This window comes from Somniosus microcephalus, chromosome 6 (genome assembly GCF_052327205.1).
Source record: "Somniosus microcephalus isolate GS21.2 chromosome 6, FLI_Smic_1.0, whole genome shotgun sequence".
Classification (NCBI taxonomy): Eukaryota; Metazoa; Chordata; class Chondrichthyes; order Squaliformes; family Somniosidae; genus Somniosus; species Somniosus microcephalus.
This window is the reverse complement of record NC_140992.1, coordinates 7,556,140-7,573,769: the sequence shown is the minus strand read 5'-3', so window position 1 is coordinate 7,573,769 and position 17,630 is coordinate 7,556,140. Positions and strand designations below refer to the sequence as shown.

The 17,630-nt window shown below is 43.1% G+C and overlaps 1 protein-coding gene across 1 annotated transcript; it reads right to left on the bottom strand.

Moving 5' to 3' along the window:
- Window positions 1-2,732: 2,732 nt before the first annotated feature.
- Window positions 2,733-16,141, bottom strand: LOC147115418 (extracellular calcium-sensing receptor-like). Its single transcript, XM_085989412.1, has 6 exons — window positions 15,919-16,141; window positions 8,490-8,781; window positions 6,982-7,815; window positions 6,604-6,831; window positions 3,934-4,057; window positions 2,733-3,833 (listed from the first exon to the last, which is right to left on the bottom strand). The coding sequence occupies exons 1-6, from the start codon at window positions 16,125-16,127 to the stop codon at window positions 2,926-2,928; spliced, it is 2,595 nt and encodes an 864-aa protein (XP_085845538.1). The 5' UTR covers window positions 16,128-16,141; the 3' UTR covers window positions 2,733-2,925.
- Between the last annotated feature and the right edge of the window lie 1,489 nt (window positions 16,142-17,630).

Below are 17,630 nucleotides of genomic sequence, written 5' to 3'. Positions count from 1 at the left end.
GACTGGCGAACTGCAGATGCATGCTGGCTTTTCCCAGGCAGCAGGCCGGTGAGCCCTGCCTTCGATCTAGTTCCTTTTCTCTCCAGTTTTGAAGAAGGGTCAAACCCGAAACGTCAACTCAAATTTCTCTCCACGGATGTTGCCTGACTTGCTGAGTTTTTCCAGCATTTTCTGTTGTTAATCAACATTAGATGTTTGGTAGCTGTATATTACGGTTGTGATCCGTGGTAAGTGGTGGGCAACGGCGTGAGTGAAGCGATCGAGAAGGGCAAACGATTGGGAAAGCAGGAAGTGATCAGGAAGGAAGGGCAATCAGGAATTCAGAGGGAGATTCGGAGAGGGAAGGCATTTTCTGGAGGTATTTGGGAGCAGGACAAGCGGGAGCTGGCAATTATCTCGAGCACTGCACTGGAGCCAGGAGGAGCACTCCTGCACTTCTCCACGCCACATTCAGATGAGGATCTTTTAACAAACGTACCTTTTTGGTGGCGGCCTCCAGCCGCCCCTTTAAGGACCACTGATTAGGCCACATTTAAAGACATTTTCCTGAACGCAGGTGGTCCGGCACTCGCTGAGTTCATGGCAGGCCAGTTTTGGTAAGGTGGCTGCAGACTGAGTTACAACCCTTATATGCATAAGCAAAGGGACCACCGCTTATTTCAGGTGCCGGCCCTGGGCGCCTCATTTAATGCCTTGATCAATGTGTTGGGCAGCGTGCAAGTCCTCCGCCGTACTGGGTGCTGTTGTTTACGCCGGCTCGGCACCAGCCAATTTCCTCTAGCCAGTCTCCCTTAGCTTGGTGTCATGTGCAAATATACCCTAACCCACCCTCAATAAACTCACGGAATCGGGTGCATCACTGGTTTAACACACCGCCCGAATTACTCTCTACTGCACACGTTGAGGTAAAAGGTCCAATCAACGTCGCTCGGTGCCATATGCACAATTGCAGAAATTTCTGACTGAGATAAAATGTGAAATTTATTACATTCAAAGCTAAAAACTTAAACGTTAAGGCATCAGATTGCATAATGCCCAGGACAGTTTAAAACGTAGAATGCTGTTCCCTGTATTATTTGATTCTGTCTTAGGGTTTGCGGTAATTATTGATTCACCTAAAACACGTCCTGAATAAAATCAGAAATAAATTGACGCAGGAATCTCAAGGAGCAAAATAAATTAAGGCTGCAGTCATGAAAATATAAAAGTCTGCAGCCCCCGCCCCCGAGAAAAGGAATCAATCCACTCTTCTCAATAGTTACATGCGGTATTTCAGTGTCAGCATTTAAAGTATTTGCTTGACAGAGTTCAGTATCGTAATTAATTGGCTTCCTTTAATTAAGGACTCTACTCAACTTCGTGCACAGCGACAGAAAGTGCACATAATGCCAGTTTTTGGATAAAAGCTATATGAATTTGAAAATTCAATCGGTTCCATGTAACAGCCTAAGTTCAGACCCCTTCTGTGTGCCAAGTGCTTGGCACCTGAAATAAAATGATAAGTTACCATTAACGTCCCCAAAACATAACATCAAAAATAAAGTGAATTAGGACTATATTTTCCAAGTCATTATTTACTCCATTACAGGGTATGTATTATGGTTATTATCCCGGTACTAAGAAAGTCTAACGCCTTGGTATAACAATGGTCTTTCCGCAATTTTAACCAAGGCCTTATCTACTTCAAAGGAGATAATTCTACCCACAAAATAGAGGCAAAGGCGCGGCATGCCAAGGTGTTGGGAGTTATTACAGTAAGATTGCTAACAGTAAATTCTGTGTGTGTGTGTACGCGCGCACCCGCAAATGAAGTATAGAATTCTGCAAGGACAAAGGGGGAAATTATAACTTTGGGCGAGGGTGTGAAACGAGCGCTTTCGAATTTGCCTCCCGCTATACACCATGTCCGAATTTCCTTGAGTTGAGGTCAATTGAAATAATAATTAGGACAGATATAAAAGGAGCTGCTCACTTGTTTTACACCATCGCACAAAGTCAAGATCTGCCCCAGTGTGAGTCCGCCCTGATTGTGGTGGGTGAACTTCCTACTCTGCAGCTACCAGTCTCACACAGATAGTTTATTGTACAACTGCAGGCTGCGACATACACAGAGGAATGACTGAGTTGTCAATTGAAAAGTTCCACTTTGGTAATAGGTCCATATACGTCCAATAAATCAGTATTGCTTATTATGAACACAATGGGAAATTGCTATACTGAAAACGTAAACCTGTTATTTTCGACTGCATTAATACGTCTTTGTGAAAACAGCAGTTCATTTTCCTTTAATGTCGTCAACATTTACTCTAGTAATTGAAAAACAACAATAGATTTTCTTTTATTTACGTGCTTTTCTTTATTGAAGGAAATATTCACATCCTGGTGTGTGTGAGGCGTCTCCCTCTCAAATGTGTGAACACACGTGTGAAACAAGGATTGAACAATCAAGCCTGAACTCACCATCATTTCAAACCTCAACTATTATACCCTGAGTAGGCTGGGACCATGAAGCAAGTGTTAAAACCTGCTAACGCCAAAGACTGACATCAGCTCAGACATCACAAAGTACTGAACCTGAGATCTTCCAAATCTGCAACTCAGTGCCATACAGGGCGGAGACAGTACCGTGCCATCAAAGTTAAATGCATGGATGTGGAATACTTAAATGCGGAAATAAATTAAAGTTCAAATATTATGTTGGAGAACAATATGTTTATTCATTATATGTTGAATTGTAATTCCACACTTTAAAGTCAATGTTTCCAGCACAATATAGTAGAACAGATGAATCACGTTAAAACATATACTTGAGCTTGATAAATGAATCGATTTGTATGATTTGAGCTCATTGCTACACAAAGCCTTCGACGTACAAATTCTGTGGCAGCAAATATTCATACCACCAAGTCTTATCGTTCTTTAAACCTACTTTTCAATCCCTTTACCCATTAGGTACTTCTTTGTATTTTTCTCTGGAGTGATCATCATAATATAACATTTCGGAGCAAAAATGCAAAGCAACAATCCGAAGCAGGAGGCCAGAATCGCAAACACTTCCACCGCTACAGTGTATTTCCCAGGAGAACTCACAGAAGCCGGAATAAAAGTTATCCAAACAGCACAAAAAATAAGCATGCTGAAAGTTATACATTTAGCCTCGTTGAAATTATCTGGCAGCTTCCGGGCGAGAAAAGCGAAGACAAAACATACGCAGGATAACAAACCAATATAACCTGATACAGAATAGAAGGCTGCAGAAGAACCCGCATCGCATTCTAAAATAATAATGTCCCTGTAATACTTTGTGTTTCTCATGGGAAATGGCGGCGCAGTGACCAGCCAAAGGGCACATATTAAACCCTGAACGAATGTTAGGAGGAAAGCACTTACACGCTGCTGTTTTTGTCCAAACCATTTCATCCTGTTACTGCTGGGATGCGTTGCCTGAAATGCCATCAGCACCAGGATGGTTTTAACCAAAATGCAGGAAATACACAGCACAAATGTAACACCGAACGCTGTGTGTCGTAACATACAAGACCAGTCGGACGGTTCGCCAATGAATGTAACTGAGCACAAAAAACAGCATGTTAGTGCTAAAAGAAGGAGGAAGCTCAGCTCGGAATTGTTAGCTTTAACTAGAGGTGTCTCTCGATATCGAAAGAATAGAACAGATATACTTATAGACATGCCCACTCCAATCAATGCAAGAGTCACCAATACAATTCCCAGGATTTCTGTGAAAGCCAGATATTCTATATTCTTTGGTATGCATTGATCTTTCCGCTCATTGGACCAGTATAGGACAGGACATCTGATGCAGTCTGTGGAGTCTAAGGGAAAAGGAGAACATTATATAGTGAAGAAGCTCAGTATCTCTGAGGACACTTGCCGAATCACACGTGTTAAAATAAAATCTGTATTTCGACTCACCTGTAGTGTTACTAATCTCCCCATCCGCACAGGAAGAGCAGTCAAAGCAACAAACAGGTTGTCCTTTCCTAACCTTTTTTACTGTTCCAGGAGAACAACTTTCAGAGCAAACTGCACGGGGGATCTTAAAGGAAGGAAACAATACATTATTTAGCTTGTTGATAGATACACTGCACATGCACGTAATGTTAACATCAATATTTGTGTCTTCATCGGCAAAATTGTGGGTTTAGATTTAAGGACCTGCACAAACGAACCACGCCAACCGTAATGCTCTGGGCCGGCATGGGATTCCGTTGATGTGCCTCCTCAAACTGCCGGTGTGTAGGGCACGCGTATCCCAGGGGCGCAGCTAGTTCACAGCATCCCTGGGATCACGCAGGCCATGGGGAGCCAATCGGAGCAGGGAATTTCCATTCATAGATTTGACAGGAAGACCTGTCAAATCTATAAATAGAGATCACCCTCAAAACATAAGTAAAACTTCAAATACATTTTTTTTAAATCACAGTTTTAAAAGGGCTATAAATTATATAAACAAAAATTTAAATTTTTGAAAAAAATAATTAACTTTTTAACGGGGCTAAAAATAAACTTACCTTTCTTTAAAGTATTTGAAAATGATAAATAAGTGTTAAAAAATGATTTTACTGATATCACCTCTTCCCTTATTAAAAGCAGGCCTTGCGCCTGCTTTTCCAGGCGCAGCTACTGCCGACTTACCCGGACTGCATCAACCTCGAAAGAAACGGAATTTCCAGGCCTAAGCGCTGCCTCTCCTGCGCAGGCGTTTGACCCTTTCTTCAGAGAACGGAAGTTCCGGTTTCCAGCGCATGTGCAGTGCATGTGTGAAACCGGCACTTCCGTTGGCCCTATGGGTGAGTACACAGCGCGTACACACCCGTAGGGAACGGAATTTATGGGCCATTGTCGTATTCCAAGACCTTCATATGTTTTACTGACTAAAGTTCTGTCATTTATGAAGGCCAGGGGAGCTCTCCCTACCCGCTTGCTAACAGTTGTCGCTCAATCAATATCACCACAAACAGATTAAATGGTCATTTAGCTTCAATTATTTTTTGTAGGATGTTGCTGTGCGCCAAATATCTACAAAACTACAGAGGCTACACTTCAAAAACAATTATTTGGTTGTGTAGCTCTGTGAGACGCCATGAGGCGGCGAAAGGTTCTATATTAATGACGCTTTGGTTTTCTTTTTTAAGTTGAATTACAATTGACACATGTCTGCCCAAGTCTCTAATATGTCCCCTTGCAGTCCTCAAATGTTGATAATATCCCCGGGCTTTCGGCATCTACACTCTCCAAGCCCAGCTTTTCTTGTCCACAATAATGGGAGAATAAAGGGCTAACGTGTGCTTCAGAAGAAAACCGGGGCCTCTCTGCATATTGGACTACACGGCTAACTCAATCTTGTCAATCAGAAAAAAGAGATCCATTTACTTCTACTCTGTTTGCTATGCTTCAGCCATTTATCTACCGTGTTACCAATTCATCTGTAATTGCGTCTTAATTTCTCTAACTAGTCTCTTACGTGGAATTTTATCAAACGATGCTTTGAAAGATTACCAGACCCAAATCATTCCCTTGTGACCAGAGGCAACTGTAACCTATCCCGGCGGCCGGATCATTGACGAAACGGGGGAAATGCTGGTTTTGCACAACGCCAATTTTTACTCTGCATTGAAGACAAGGGTGAGTAATGTTGGGCGGGGAGTAAAACCGGCGTTCCGCCCAATCCCATGGGTTCCCACACTGGTGAGTTAGATTATAATTATGGAATGATTATTTGCAACGCATCTTTGACTCCATCTGCACAGCTGCACCCGTATAGTGCCACGCATGCGCCATCAATCTGGTCAAGCGTGCGCAATACATTACGGTGCCGTGGTTGCGGCCTGCCCCGGCACCTTTCGCTCAGCTCCGTGCGGAGAAGGTCAGGGCAATCGGATGGGGGAGGAAAAGGAGAGAGGATCGAAGGGGGAGGAGAGGGGTTAGAAGAGGGAGGACAGAGGCGGTCAGGCGCTGGCAGAAGAAAGTCAGGAACTGGGGGTGGGAGGAAAGTCAGAAACTTGTTGTTGGGGAGAGAAAAGGTCAGGAACTTTTTGGGGAGGTGCAGGTCAGGAAATCGGGCAGGAAGGACAGGAACTTGTTGGGGTGATCAGGAATTTTATTTTGGGGGAGGGGGAGGGGATAGAGTCGTAATCCCCGAGGGTGATCCCTGTCTGTTCTCTGAAAGCAGCACTGTGAGCTGAGGAGCCTGGCAGTGAGAATGAAAGGATCAAATAATACTTTGCAAAGTACTTGATTATTCAGGCAGCCAGGATTTAATTACACATCCCAGACAAACTGCTGGATGTATCTTGTCCTCCAAGGGGGCCAATTAGAAATATGGTCTTGTCATCCTAGGGGATAAATCAGAACTTTCGTGTTGCAAATACACACTGCCTTAAAAATAATCCTCCGCCTTGTCTACATCTGGCTAATTTCTTGCGTTAAGTTTCGGATTAGTAAAGCCGGATTCGCCTTTTATAAACGACTGTAGCCTGGGCTTAGCTGTCGGGTTTCTGCGGCTATTCCAATAATAATGATTAGACATGAACAAATATGAAATACAGTAAAATTACAGCCAGTTTCAATTGGCAGACATACCTCCTGCTCACCACCTCTCCAGACAATGTGCTTCGGATTCAGCATCAGTTCTTTCCCCGGAGGTGCTGACCCATTATAATGTCCAACTATCCTTAGTTGAACAATACCGTTTTCATTCTTTTGCCAGTTGACAAAGTCGTACCCGGCTACTGGATTGCCACTATCATCAAAGTACACATTCTCGCCAGTTTTCGTTGTGAAATATACGGACTTCATGTAATGGAGCAGCTTTAGAAAATAATGGGACAGATTTCTTTATGCAATTTACATGTAAACAGAGTCTTTTACACTTTAAGATGATACCGTTCGCTTCTTTTTGGATTGGCCAACTTACTTTGCAGTTAAAATGAATGAAATTAAATGGGGTATATACCCTACCTGCCACGGTTGAAAGTTTGAAACATGAGCACATGTATTATTTATAAATGGTCCTTTGCCATTTTCACACGAAAACATGTTGTGCAGCGCGTGTGCGAAAGTATAGACTGCTTTATACACATTGTAGGAACTTCCGTCCATCGTTAGGTCAGTATAGACGTTGTATATTCCATTCAAAGTTTCATTTCCGGTGCATTGAGGGAGCCGAGAAGTTGAACCTACTTGGCTTCTGTTGTTATCTAATATTAGAGTGCATCTGAACGTCGTTTCCCAAAACTCCCTTACGAAACTATCCCCGGGAAATATAGAAGGGTGGACCCTGAACAGGAAGTCCCGCAGACCTGGAACTTCTACCGCACGCACCGCAGTTCCGATTGCCCCGGTAAGGAACCTCGATCTTTTATTTGGAGCAATAATATCCGCTGTGATCCAGCCTTCGCTTCCTACCCACTGAATGCCAGTGAGGTTTTGCCGTAAAATCTCCGCAAATAAAACGCGCATATCCCCTGATGGTGCAAAAGCCACCACAACTTTTGTGGTCGCAGCTTTTATCACTTGTACAATTTTCGTAATTTTTTCTGCAGGATCGGTTCTGTAAAACGATTCGGAGAAGGCAATGCAAATGCCGAAATTCACTGCAGCTTCTATAAACGCTTTCATTCCGGAGATGCCATAGTCATTGTTGCTGTTAATGGTTCCAATCCAAGTCCATCCAAACCCCTTAACAAGTTGAACCAAAGCCTTGGATTGATGGTAGTCACTTGGTATTGTTCTAAAAAAGGTTGGATATTCGTTCCTATTACTGAGACATACACACGTGGAAAAGTAACTAACCTGCATTAAATCAAAAAGGAAATAAAATTGAAGTAGTCCATTGACATGCGGGTGAAATAAGCATATTTCACACTTCCAAATATTCTAAATGCATTGGAATCAGAAAGAGTAACCGTAACCCTAATAGCACATTTAGTGTTACAGCGAAATCACCTTTTCCCTTTGATAACATCAAGGCGCAACATAAAGATGCAGGGAAGAAAGAACTTGCATTTATTTTGGGACTTTCACGAACTCGGAACATCCCGACGCACTTTACAGTCAATGAAGAACATTTGAAGTGTAGTCACTGTTGTAACGTGTTCAAATGCAACAGCCAATTTGTGCACAGCAATGTCCCACAAACATTTTGGCCAAGACAACGGGGCGAGCTCCTCAGCTCTTCTTCAAATAGTGTCATGTGCATTTCAAGTCCACCTCAGAGGGTAGACATCAGTCTATCTCATCGGAAATATGGCACCGCCGACAGTGCAGCACTCCCTCAGCAGTCAGCATAGATTTTCTGCTCAACTCTCTGGAGGGGGAATTGAACACACAACCTTCTGACTCAGAGGGAAGAATGCTGTCACTGTGCCAGGGTTGACAGCTAAATATAGAAATAGCAATATATATCGAACAATTAATTATTTTGTTCCATTTATATGAGAATAACCGCAATAACAGTCGAATCTCACCACTGGTATTTTAAAAAGGCCGATTGTTCTTGCCACTGCTATAGACTCTGAGGATCCATCGCAACCAATAATACCCGGGACATTGAGAGACCCGTTACAGGCATGACCCACATATGTCTCTTCCTGCCCATTAACCAGAGCCAGAGCGACTTTTGTTGAAATCTTGGGAGACGCGCAATCGTCATGAATCATGTAGCCCAGTGTAATGTTCGGAAGAAGTGTCTCATCCTTGTTTATTTCCTCTGTTGTAAAAATCATGGTCTGCACCAAGCGAAACACCCTTGAATCAAAACTGAGGAAAAAACACAGTTAATGTTTAGAGAATGTTGACAGAGTTGCGAAATAAAGAACATTAAAGTAGGCACTGTCCTTTTAAAGCTAGTTAGTTGGTATGGGCTGTACAAATGACTCCATAGCAAGCATGAATTTGCTAAAACTGTTGTAGAACAATGTATCGTATAATCTTACCTTGTTTTACTTAATCAATGTTGGCAAAAATATACTTTTTGGTTCAGGTAGTTCTGCAGTTACTTTGAAAACGTCTTGTAACAGCATCGCACCAGTTAATATCATAGATCAATGAAAGATCACAGTTACGCTTTTAACAGACAAATTACATATCCTCTGCTACATGTTTATATCAAATAAAACATACAGTTTGGCTAATATTTACATTCACAAATAATCATAGCAAGCTTAATGAACATATATCACGTAGAAAGCTGATCAAATCCTTCGTAGGTCTACATTACCTTTAAAAAATGTACAATTAATAGGTGTAGAAGGGCATACATGGATCTGTTTTCCTCGCTGGTGCTTCAAACAAGTAACTGAAGTTAAAATTAGTTTTCTGGTGCTGCTGCAGGTTGCTAAATTACAACCATCAAAAACACGGATTGCGGAAAATGTGTTCGCAGCCTGTCTGCAGAATATTGCGGCGATTCATAGAGTCATAACCGCATAGAAGGAGGCCATTCGGCCCATCGAGTCTGTGCCGGCTCTCTGTAGAGCAATCCAGTCAGTCCCATTCCTGCGCTCTATCCCCATAGCACTGCAAGTTTAATTCCCTCAAGCGCCTATCCAGTCTCCCCTTGAAAACATTGAGTATCTCCGCTTCCACCACATCTGTCGGCAGCGAGTTCCAAGTCATCACCAGTCGATGCGTAGAAACGTTTTTCCTCACACTGCCCCCCCCCCCCACTGTATCTCTTCCTCAAAACCTTAAATCTGTGTCCCCTAGTCCTTGTACCATCAACTAATGGGAACAACCTTTCCTCGTCTAGCCTATACAACCCCGTCATAATCTTGTACACCTCTATCAAATCACCCCTCAACCTCCTTTGCTCTAATGAAAACAAATCCAGCTTCTCCAACCTGTCCTTGTAACTGTGATTCTCCCATCCCCGGAACCACTCTGGTAAATCTCCTCTGCACCCTCTGAAGTGCCTTCACACCCTTCCTAATGTGTGGTGACCAGAACTGGAAGCGATACTCCAGTTGTGGCCTAACCAGCGCTTTATAAATGTTCAGCATAACTTCTCTGCTTTTGTACTCAATACCTCTATTTATGAAGCCCAAGATCCGATATGCTTTGCTAACCACTCTCTCAATATGTCCCGCCACCTTCAGGGACCTATGCACATTAACTCCCAGGTCTCTCTGTCCCTGCACACTCTTTAAAACTGTGCCATTAGGTGTATATTGCCTCTCCCTGTTCCTTCTGCCAAAATGCATCACCTCACACTTCTCTGTATTAAATTCCATCTGCCACTTGTCTGCCCATTCTGCTAGCCTTTCTATGTACTGTTGCAGTCGATTGGTATGATCCTCACTGTTTGCCACACCCCCAAGTTTGGTGTCATCGGCAAATTTAGATATTCTACTCAGTAATCCAATATCCAAGTCATTTATATATATCAAAAAGGCGGTGGCCGCAGCACAGACACGTGGGAAACATCACTGTCTACCATCCTCCAGTCTGAAAAACAGCCATTTACCACAACTCGCTGTTTTCTGCCCTTAAGCCAATTCCTTATCCAAGCTGCCTCAATTTCGTTAAGCAGCCTTCCTAAAATCCATGTAGACAACATCCATTGAATTCCCTTCATCAATCCTCAATGTCACTTCATCCAAAAATTCACTTAGATTAGTCAAGCACGATCTGCCTTTTACAAATCTGTTTTGGCTCTGCTTTGTTACATAGAAGATAGGAGCAGGAGTAGGCCATTCGGCCCCTCGACCCTGCTCCGCCATTCAATGAGATCATGGCTGATCATCCAAATTCAGTACCCTGTTCCTGCCTTCTCTCCATATCCCTTGGTCCCTTTAGCCTTAAGAAATATATCTTAGCTTAGACCTGTCCAACTGCCCGTTAATTTTTTCCTTGATTATTGTTTCAAATTCTCCTGAACGTCCACCACAACTTTGGCGTAAGAGAAGCGAAATCCCGGGAAAATAGTTTTGTAGGGGTTACACTGGCCCCTCTGCTGAAGTTACGGTGGAAGAGTGACAGACCGGCCCCTGCGGAAATTCACCTCCATATTTCAGGTCAGATTTCTAAACCTGCTGCAAATTCCCCTCCCCAAAATGTGTACACTCTATCAGTTGAAATGGCCTGAATTAGCGGTGGGCGGCGAAGCTAAGGAGTACGCCGCCGACATCGCAATGAAATCCGCACCTACCTCGAATGATCCTCCCTGCGAGAATTTCCTTTCAAACGCTGCAGAGTTCCACCCGGCGTACTCCCCCACCGAGCCCAGGAGCGCACCCTTGTGCGTTTGTGAACCCGGGATCACGTGGGGCGGTGGTTCTTTTACTTCCTGATTCTTGGCCTGTGAGCTACAATTATTTCACAAAAGTCTCCCAGCCATTCCTTTACAAGAGTCAGGAGGGAAAAAAGTATTTTACCCGTTATATATATAAATTAAACGAGACGATTGGACAGAAGTGCTCGGAAAAAAGCTTTAGTGCGAAGTGACAAGAGGAGGGATTCACTCACATAGGACAAGAATGGAAATGAAACCTTCACAAATATAATTGCTGTGAAATAAATCGATCCCTTTTCAGCAACGAATGCTGCAGGAGTCGGTAGATTTTGATTATGTTGTGCGATTTATAGAGCATTAAGATTATAAAGTTCTTTTGGACATGTCCGTGAAACGTTTCTGCACATTTATGACAGCAGAACAGGGACAGCAATTAAAAGCAAATATCAACAAAGTTGTCGATCTAGTGAAAAAATGGAGCGTTAGTGTAAATGAAAATAAATGGGAGATAAAATTTGCAGCTACTTCAAAGTGCAATATCTTAAAGAGAAACATAACCAACATGTTTAAGCTTTCCACGTTTAACTCTTTTAACAACAGGAATTGGGCTGTAATTTTACAACAACTGTATTCCACTTTTAAATATGTTCTGCATGTCTTTTTAATCGATGTCTATTACTGGCGAAAACGTGAAAATATAGGTGAGCCAATATGCAATTCCCTTGCCATTTTTGGCACTTTGCAAATTGAGATTAAATGGAACAAATTCTGCAGAAAAAAATGAAGATAGGACTGTTACTAAAAGCTAAAATTGTTAACTAATTTTGTGAGAAGATTTGTTCGGTTCACTATGAGTAGCAAAATCATCAATGCACTGGCAAATGTATTTATGGTTTTGCTGTATAGGACAAATCTTCCCCATAAGCCTCAGCACTGTGTACTCTGCTGTTACAAATCGTTGACAGGAACTTTTGTTATTACAATTTTCTCATCTGGTCCGCTTCCTGTGCCTGTTTGCACAAGACTTAAAAATTTAAAGCGTAATTACTGCAGAGTAGGTGGACAATTAGCCCAACCTTTCGCCAGTACGTTAATTTCTCTCAGGAGTTGAAAGATGCAGTGAAGCCTCTGAGTTCGGGTAACTGGACAGATCGCAAGTTTGGGATTTTGTGCATAGAAATCCTGAACTTGCCATCATTTTCAAAGGCGGTATGACGGTGTACGCTGAAAGTTCGCTGTGAAACTGAACGCAAATTCAGGGCCAGAATGAATTCAGTGATTAGACAAAGATTACAACGACGGTGATGATGATGATTATGGATGAATGCAAAGTATGACTTGCTTTATACTGACCACAGATATACCGACATAAATGATCTGCTGAGGCATTTCAACAAAACATAATCACGAAAGTTATTAATGTTGTTTATAATTCAGGACTATACACCTTAAATCACCTAGAAGGACAAGGACAGCAGGCGCATGGGAACACCACCACCTCCAAGTTCCCCTCCAGGTCACAAACAATCCTGACTTAAAAGTATATCGGCCGTTCCTTCATCGGCGCTGGGTCAAAATCCTGGAACTCCCTCCCTAACAGCACTGTGGGAGTACCTTCATAAGAACATAAGACGTAGGAGTAGGTCATTTGACCCCTCGAGCCTGTTCCGCCATTCAATAAGATCATGGCTGATCTGATCTTGGCCTCAACTCCACTTCTCTGCCCGCTCGCCATAACCCTTGACTCCCTTACCTTTCAAAAATCTATCTATCTCCATCTTAAATATATTCAATGACCCAGCCTCCACAGCTCTCTGGGGAAGAGAATTCCAAAGATTCACGACCCTCTGAGAGAAGAAATTCCTCCTCATTTCCGATTTATAAGGGTGCCCGCTTATTCTGAAATTATGCCCCCTAGGTCTAGATTCCCCCACGAGGGGAAACATCCTCTCTGCATCTACCCTGTCAAGCCCCTTCAGAATCTTATGTTTCAATAAGATCCCTTCTCATTCTTCTAAACTCCAATGAGTATAGGCCCAAGCTGCTCAGCCTTTCTTCATAAGACAGCCCCTTCATCTCCGGAATCAACCTCGTGAACCTTCTCTGAACTGCCTCCAATGCAAGTATATCGTTCCTTAAATAAGGACACCAAAACTGCACACAGTACTCTAGGTGTGGTCTCATCAACGCCCTGTACAGTTGTAACAGGATTCTCTACTTTTAAATTCCACATTCCACATTCTCACCACTCTCTGGGTAACGAAGATTCTTCTGAATTCCCTATTTGATTTCTTGGTGACGATCTTATATTGATGACCTCTAGTTATGCTCTTCCCCACAAGTGGAAACACTCTCTGTATACACTCTATCAAATCCTTTCATACTTTTAAAGATGTCAATTAGGTCACCCCTCAGCCTTCTTTTTTCAAGCGAAAAGAGACCCAGTCTGTTCATTCTTTCATGATAGTTATACACTCGCATTTCTGGTATCATCCTGGTAAATCATCTCTGCACCCTCTCCCATGCCTCTATTACACTGTTGTGTACGATTTCTATTGCTGATGGCTTTCATCTTACTAACCACAAAAGGTAAATCGTGCTTGACTAATCTACTAGAGTTTTTTGAGGATGTAACTGGTAAAGTAGATAAGAGAGAACCAGTGGATGTGGTATATTTGGACTTTCAGAAGGTTTTCGATAAGGTCCCACATAAGAGGTTAGCGTGTAAAGTTAAGGCACATGGGATTTGGGGCAAGGTATTGACTTGGATAGAAAACTGGTTGGCAGACAGAAAGCAAAGAGTTGGAATAAATGGATCTTTTTCCGAATGGTAGGCAGTGACTAGTGGGGTACTGCAGGGATCGGTCCTTGGACCCCAGCTATTCACAATATATATTAATGATCTAGACGAGGAAACTAGATGTAATATCTCCAAGTTTGCTGATGACACAAAGCTGGGTGGGCGTGTGTGCTGCAAGGAGGATGCTGAGAAACTCCAGGATGATTTGGACAGGTTGGGTGATTGGGCAGAAGCATGGCAGATGCAATATAACGTGGATAAATGTGAGGTTATCCACTTTGGTGGAAAAAAGAGGAAGGCAGATTATTATCTGAATGGCAATAGATTGGGCGAAGGGGGAGTGCAACGAGACCTGGGTGTCCTTGCGCACCAGTCGCTGAAGGTAAGCATGCAGGTGCAGCAGGCAGTTAAGAAGGCAAATGGTATGTTGGCCATCGTAGCGAAAGGCTTTAAGTACAGGAACAAGGATATCTTGCTGCAGCTGTACAGGGCTTTGGTGAGACCACATCTTGAGTATTGTGTGCAGTTTTGGTCGCCTTATCTCAGGAAGGATGTTCTTGCCATGGAGGGAGTGCAGCGAAGATTCACCAGACTGATACCTGGGATGGCAGGAATGACGTAAGAGGAGAGATTGGGTCGATTGGGCTTGTACTCACTGGAGTTTAGAAGAATGAGAGGGGATCGCATTGACACTTATAAAATTCTGACAGGACTGGACAGACTAGATGCAGGAAGGATGTTCCCGGTGGTCGGGGAGTCCAGAACCAGGGGTCACAGCCTAAGGATAAAGGGTATGCCATTTAGGACAGAAATGAGGAGAAATTTCTTCACCCAGAGAGTGGTGAACCTGTGGAGTTCTCTACCACAGAAGGCAGTAGAGGCCAATTCATTAAATATATTCAAGAATGAGTTGGATATATTTCTTAAGGCTAAAGCGATCAAGGGGTATGGGGAGAAAGCAGGGGCCGGGTACTGAATTTGGATGATCAGCCATGATCACGTTGAATGGCGGAGCAGGCTCGAGGGGCCGAATGGCCTACTCCTGCTCCTATCTTCTATGTTTCTATGTTTCTATGATAATAGAATAATAAAATAAAATCATTGAATCTAACAGCAGAGTCGGAGGCCATTCGGCCCGGCGTACTTCTGCAAGTTCTTGCAAACATCTATCCAATTTATTCCAACACCTCAGGTTTTTCAAAATAGCCCTGCAAATTAGTTCTCTTCAAGTGCATTTCCAATTGCATTTTGAGTGTTTCTATTCATATTTAGACACTATAGAAGATTTTGAAAATATTCAGTGATAGTAATAATGTTACAGGGCGAATGGTTCATATAATTACACAGATTGCACAGCGCAGAAACATGCCATTAGGACCAACAGGTCCATGCCAGACATTAAGCTTCACACCCGTCTCCTCGCAACTCCTTTCCTCTATCCTATCAGAATATCCTATTCTTTTCACCCTCAAGTGCTTATCTAGCTTCCCCTGAAATGCACCTCAACTACTAGTTGTGGTAGCGAGTTCCACATTCTCACCACTCTCTAGGTAAAGAGGTTTGTCCTGAATTCTCAATTGGATTTATTAGTGACTATCTTATAGGAATGACCTCTCAGTTTGATTTCACCCACATTTTTGTGAAGTTCCAGCTGCTTGGTAGAGACCAAAGACTGCGATCAGATAAATGTTTAATGATTTAGCAATTTATATTGGCTGCAAATTGCCTCCCTGAATACAATATAAAAGAAATATATTTAGCAAAATGCCACTCGGAATGGAAAACATTATGAGCATTAACTCAAACAGGACTATTAGTTAAACTTGGTGGAAAATAAGAACGATCACACCAGAACTGAACTAACCTTCTACATTTGGTTTCTTCTGGTGGTTTTGTAAATCGATTGATCTGCTCAAACCTGTTCGAGTGCACGGCAAACAACCCTCCAAGCACGATGTCCCCATCCTTAGATATATTGGGTAGAGAGAACCTTGCCCGGAGTGTGCAGTTTCGCTCATCTGACCCCCGTGCAAAATACACCATCAGCTGCACTCCCAACATAAGCTGAAACATCGCAGAATTGAGGATATCTATTACTGATTACCTTGCAACGCGTTAACAATACTGTTTATGCTCCTTATATAGTCTGTAAATAATGAATTGCTGGAGCGCTGGGTTTCAAACGCCGAAAAACAAATAGGAAACTATTGTGCCTGCCTCCGGGAAATTAGTCAATATCCTAAGCGAATACAAATGCCTTTGCGACTACGAAATGCTCCAACATATTCCATGTGTCAATTTCTAAGTGATCAGGGCATGGTTCATTTTTCAATTAAGCCGGAAGCCAAAATAAGAATGCAGAAGAACAAGAATTAATGAGGAAATTATGCGGGAGATGCAGAACGAGTCCATGAATTCAGCAAGGACAATGTAAAAAAAATGCTTCCAAATGGATGGACAAGAAGATTTAAATATTAGGAGGGAAAATATTTACAAAGCTTACAGGGCGAAGAATGAGTTCGAACGTTGAACAAGGACAGGAAATATGTCAAAAAAGCGTTTGAGTGTGCCAAGTGAGGCGGGAAAGGAATACAGCAGCAAATTCAAAACATGACTCCCAAATATTCTTCCGTTACTATAAAAACAATTAATGAGAGAGACAAAAGAGTCATTTCTGATGCGCTAAAAGTCACTTTAAGAGAATAATTGAGCACAGCTAAGGTTTGAAAGATGGGCAGACGTAGTTTCCTCGACAGATCCGTTGATTGTGAGATCGCTTAGCATGTCTATAGCCTGCTGCTTCCGTGTTTTAACATGCATCACCTGTGTTGCAGCTTCCCCAGGTTCGCACCTCATTTTTATGTATGCCTGGTGCTGCTCCTGGCATGCTCTTCTACTCTCCTTATTGAACCAGGGTTGGTCCCCTGGCTTGATGATAATGGTAGAGTGAGAGATATGCCGGGCCATGAGGTTACAGATTGTATTGGAGTAAAATTCTGCTGCTGCTGATGGCCTACAGCACCTCATAGATGCCCAGTTTTCAGCTGCTAGATCTGTCCTGAATCTATTCCATTTAGCACGGTGGTAGTACCACACAACACGATGGAGGATGCCCTCAGTGTGAAGATGGGACTTTGTCACAACAATGACTGTGCGGTCATCACTGCTGTCATGGACAGATGCATCTGCAACAGGTAGATTGGTGAGCACGAGTTCAAGTAGGTTTTTCTCTCGTGTTGGTTCCCTCACCACCTGCAGCAAGCCCAGTCTGTCAGCTATGCCCTTCAGGACTCAGCCAGCTCGGTGGTGCTACCCAAACACTCTTGGTGATGGACATTGAAATTCCCCACCCAGAGCATATTCTGTGCCCTTGCTGCTCTCAGTGCTTCTTAACATGGAGGAGTACTGATTCATCAGCTGAGGAAGGGCGGTAGGTTGTAATCAGCAGGAGGTTTCCTTGCCCATGCACCATGAGACTCCGAATCAATGTTCAGGACTCCCCGGGTGACTCCATCCGGGGACCTCCTCCCCTGCTGGGTCTGTTCCGCTGGTGGGAAGGGATGGTGATGGAGGAGT

What these genes read in the sequence shown, in the direction of transcription:
- LOC147115418 (XM_085989412.1), bottom strand. Translation starts at nt 16,127, where the DNA reads ATGTTTCAGCTTATGTTGGGAGTGCAGCTGATGGTGTATTTTGCACGG. An exon ending in GCCTTTTTAAAATACCAGTG is followed by an intron (nt 7,816 to 8,489) that starts GTGAGATTCGAC and finishes GATTTAATGCAG; the next exon opens with GTTAGTTACTTTTCCACGTG. An exon ending in GGAGAGGTGGTGAGCAGGAG is followed by an intron (nt 4,058 to 6,603) that starts GTATGTCTGCCA and finishes CCTTCCTTTAAG; the next exon opens with ATCCCCCGTGCAGTTTGCTC.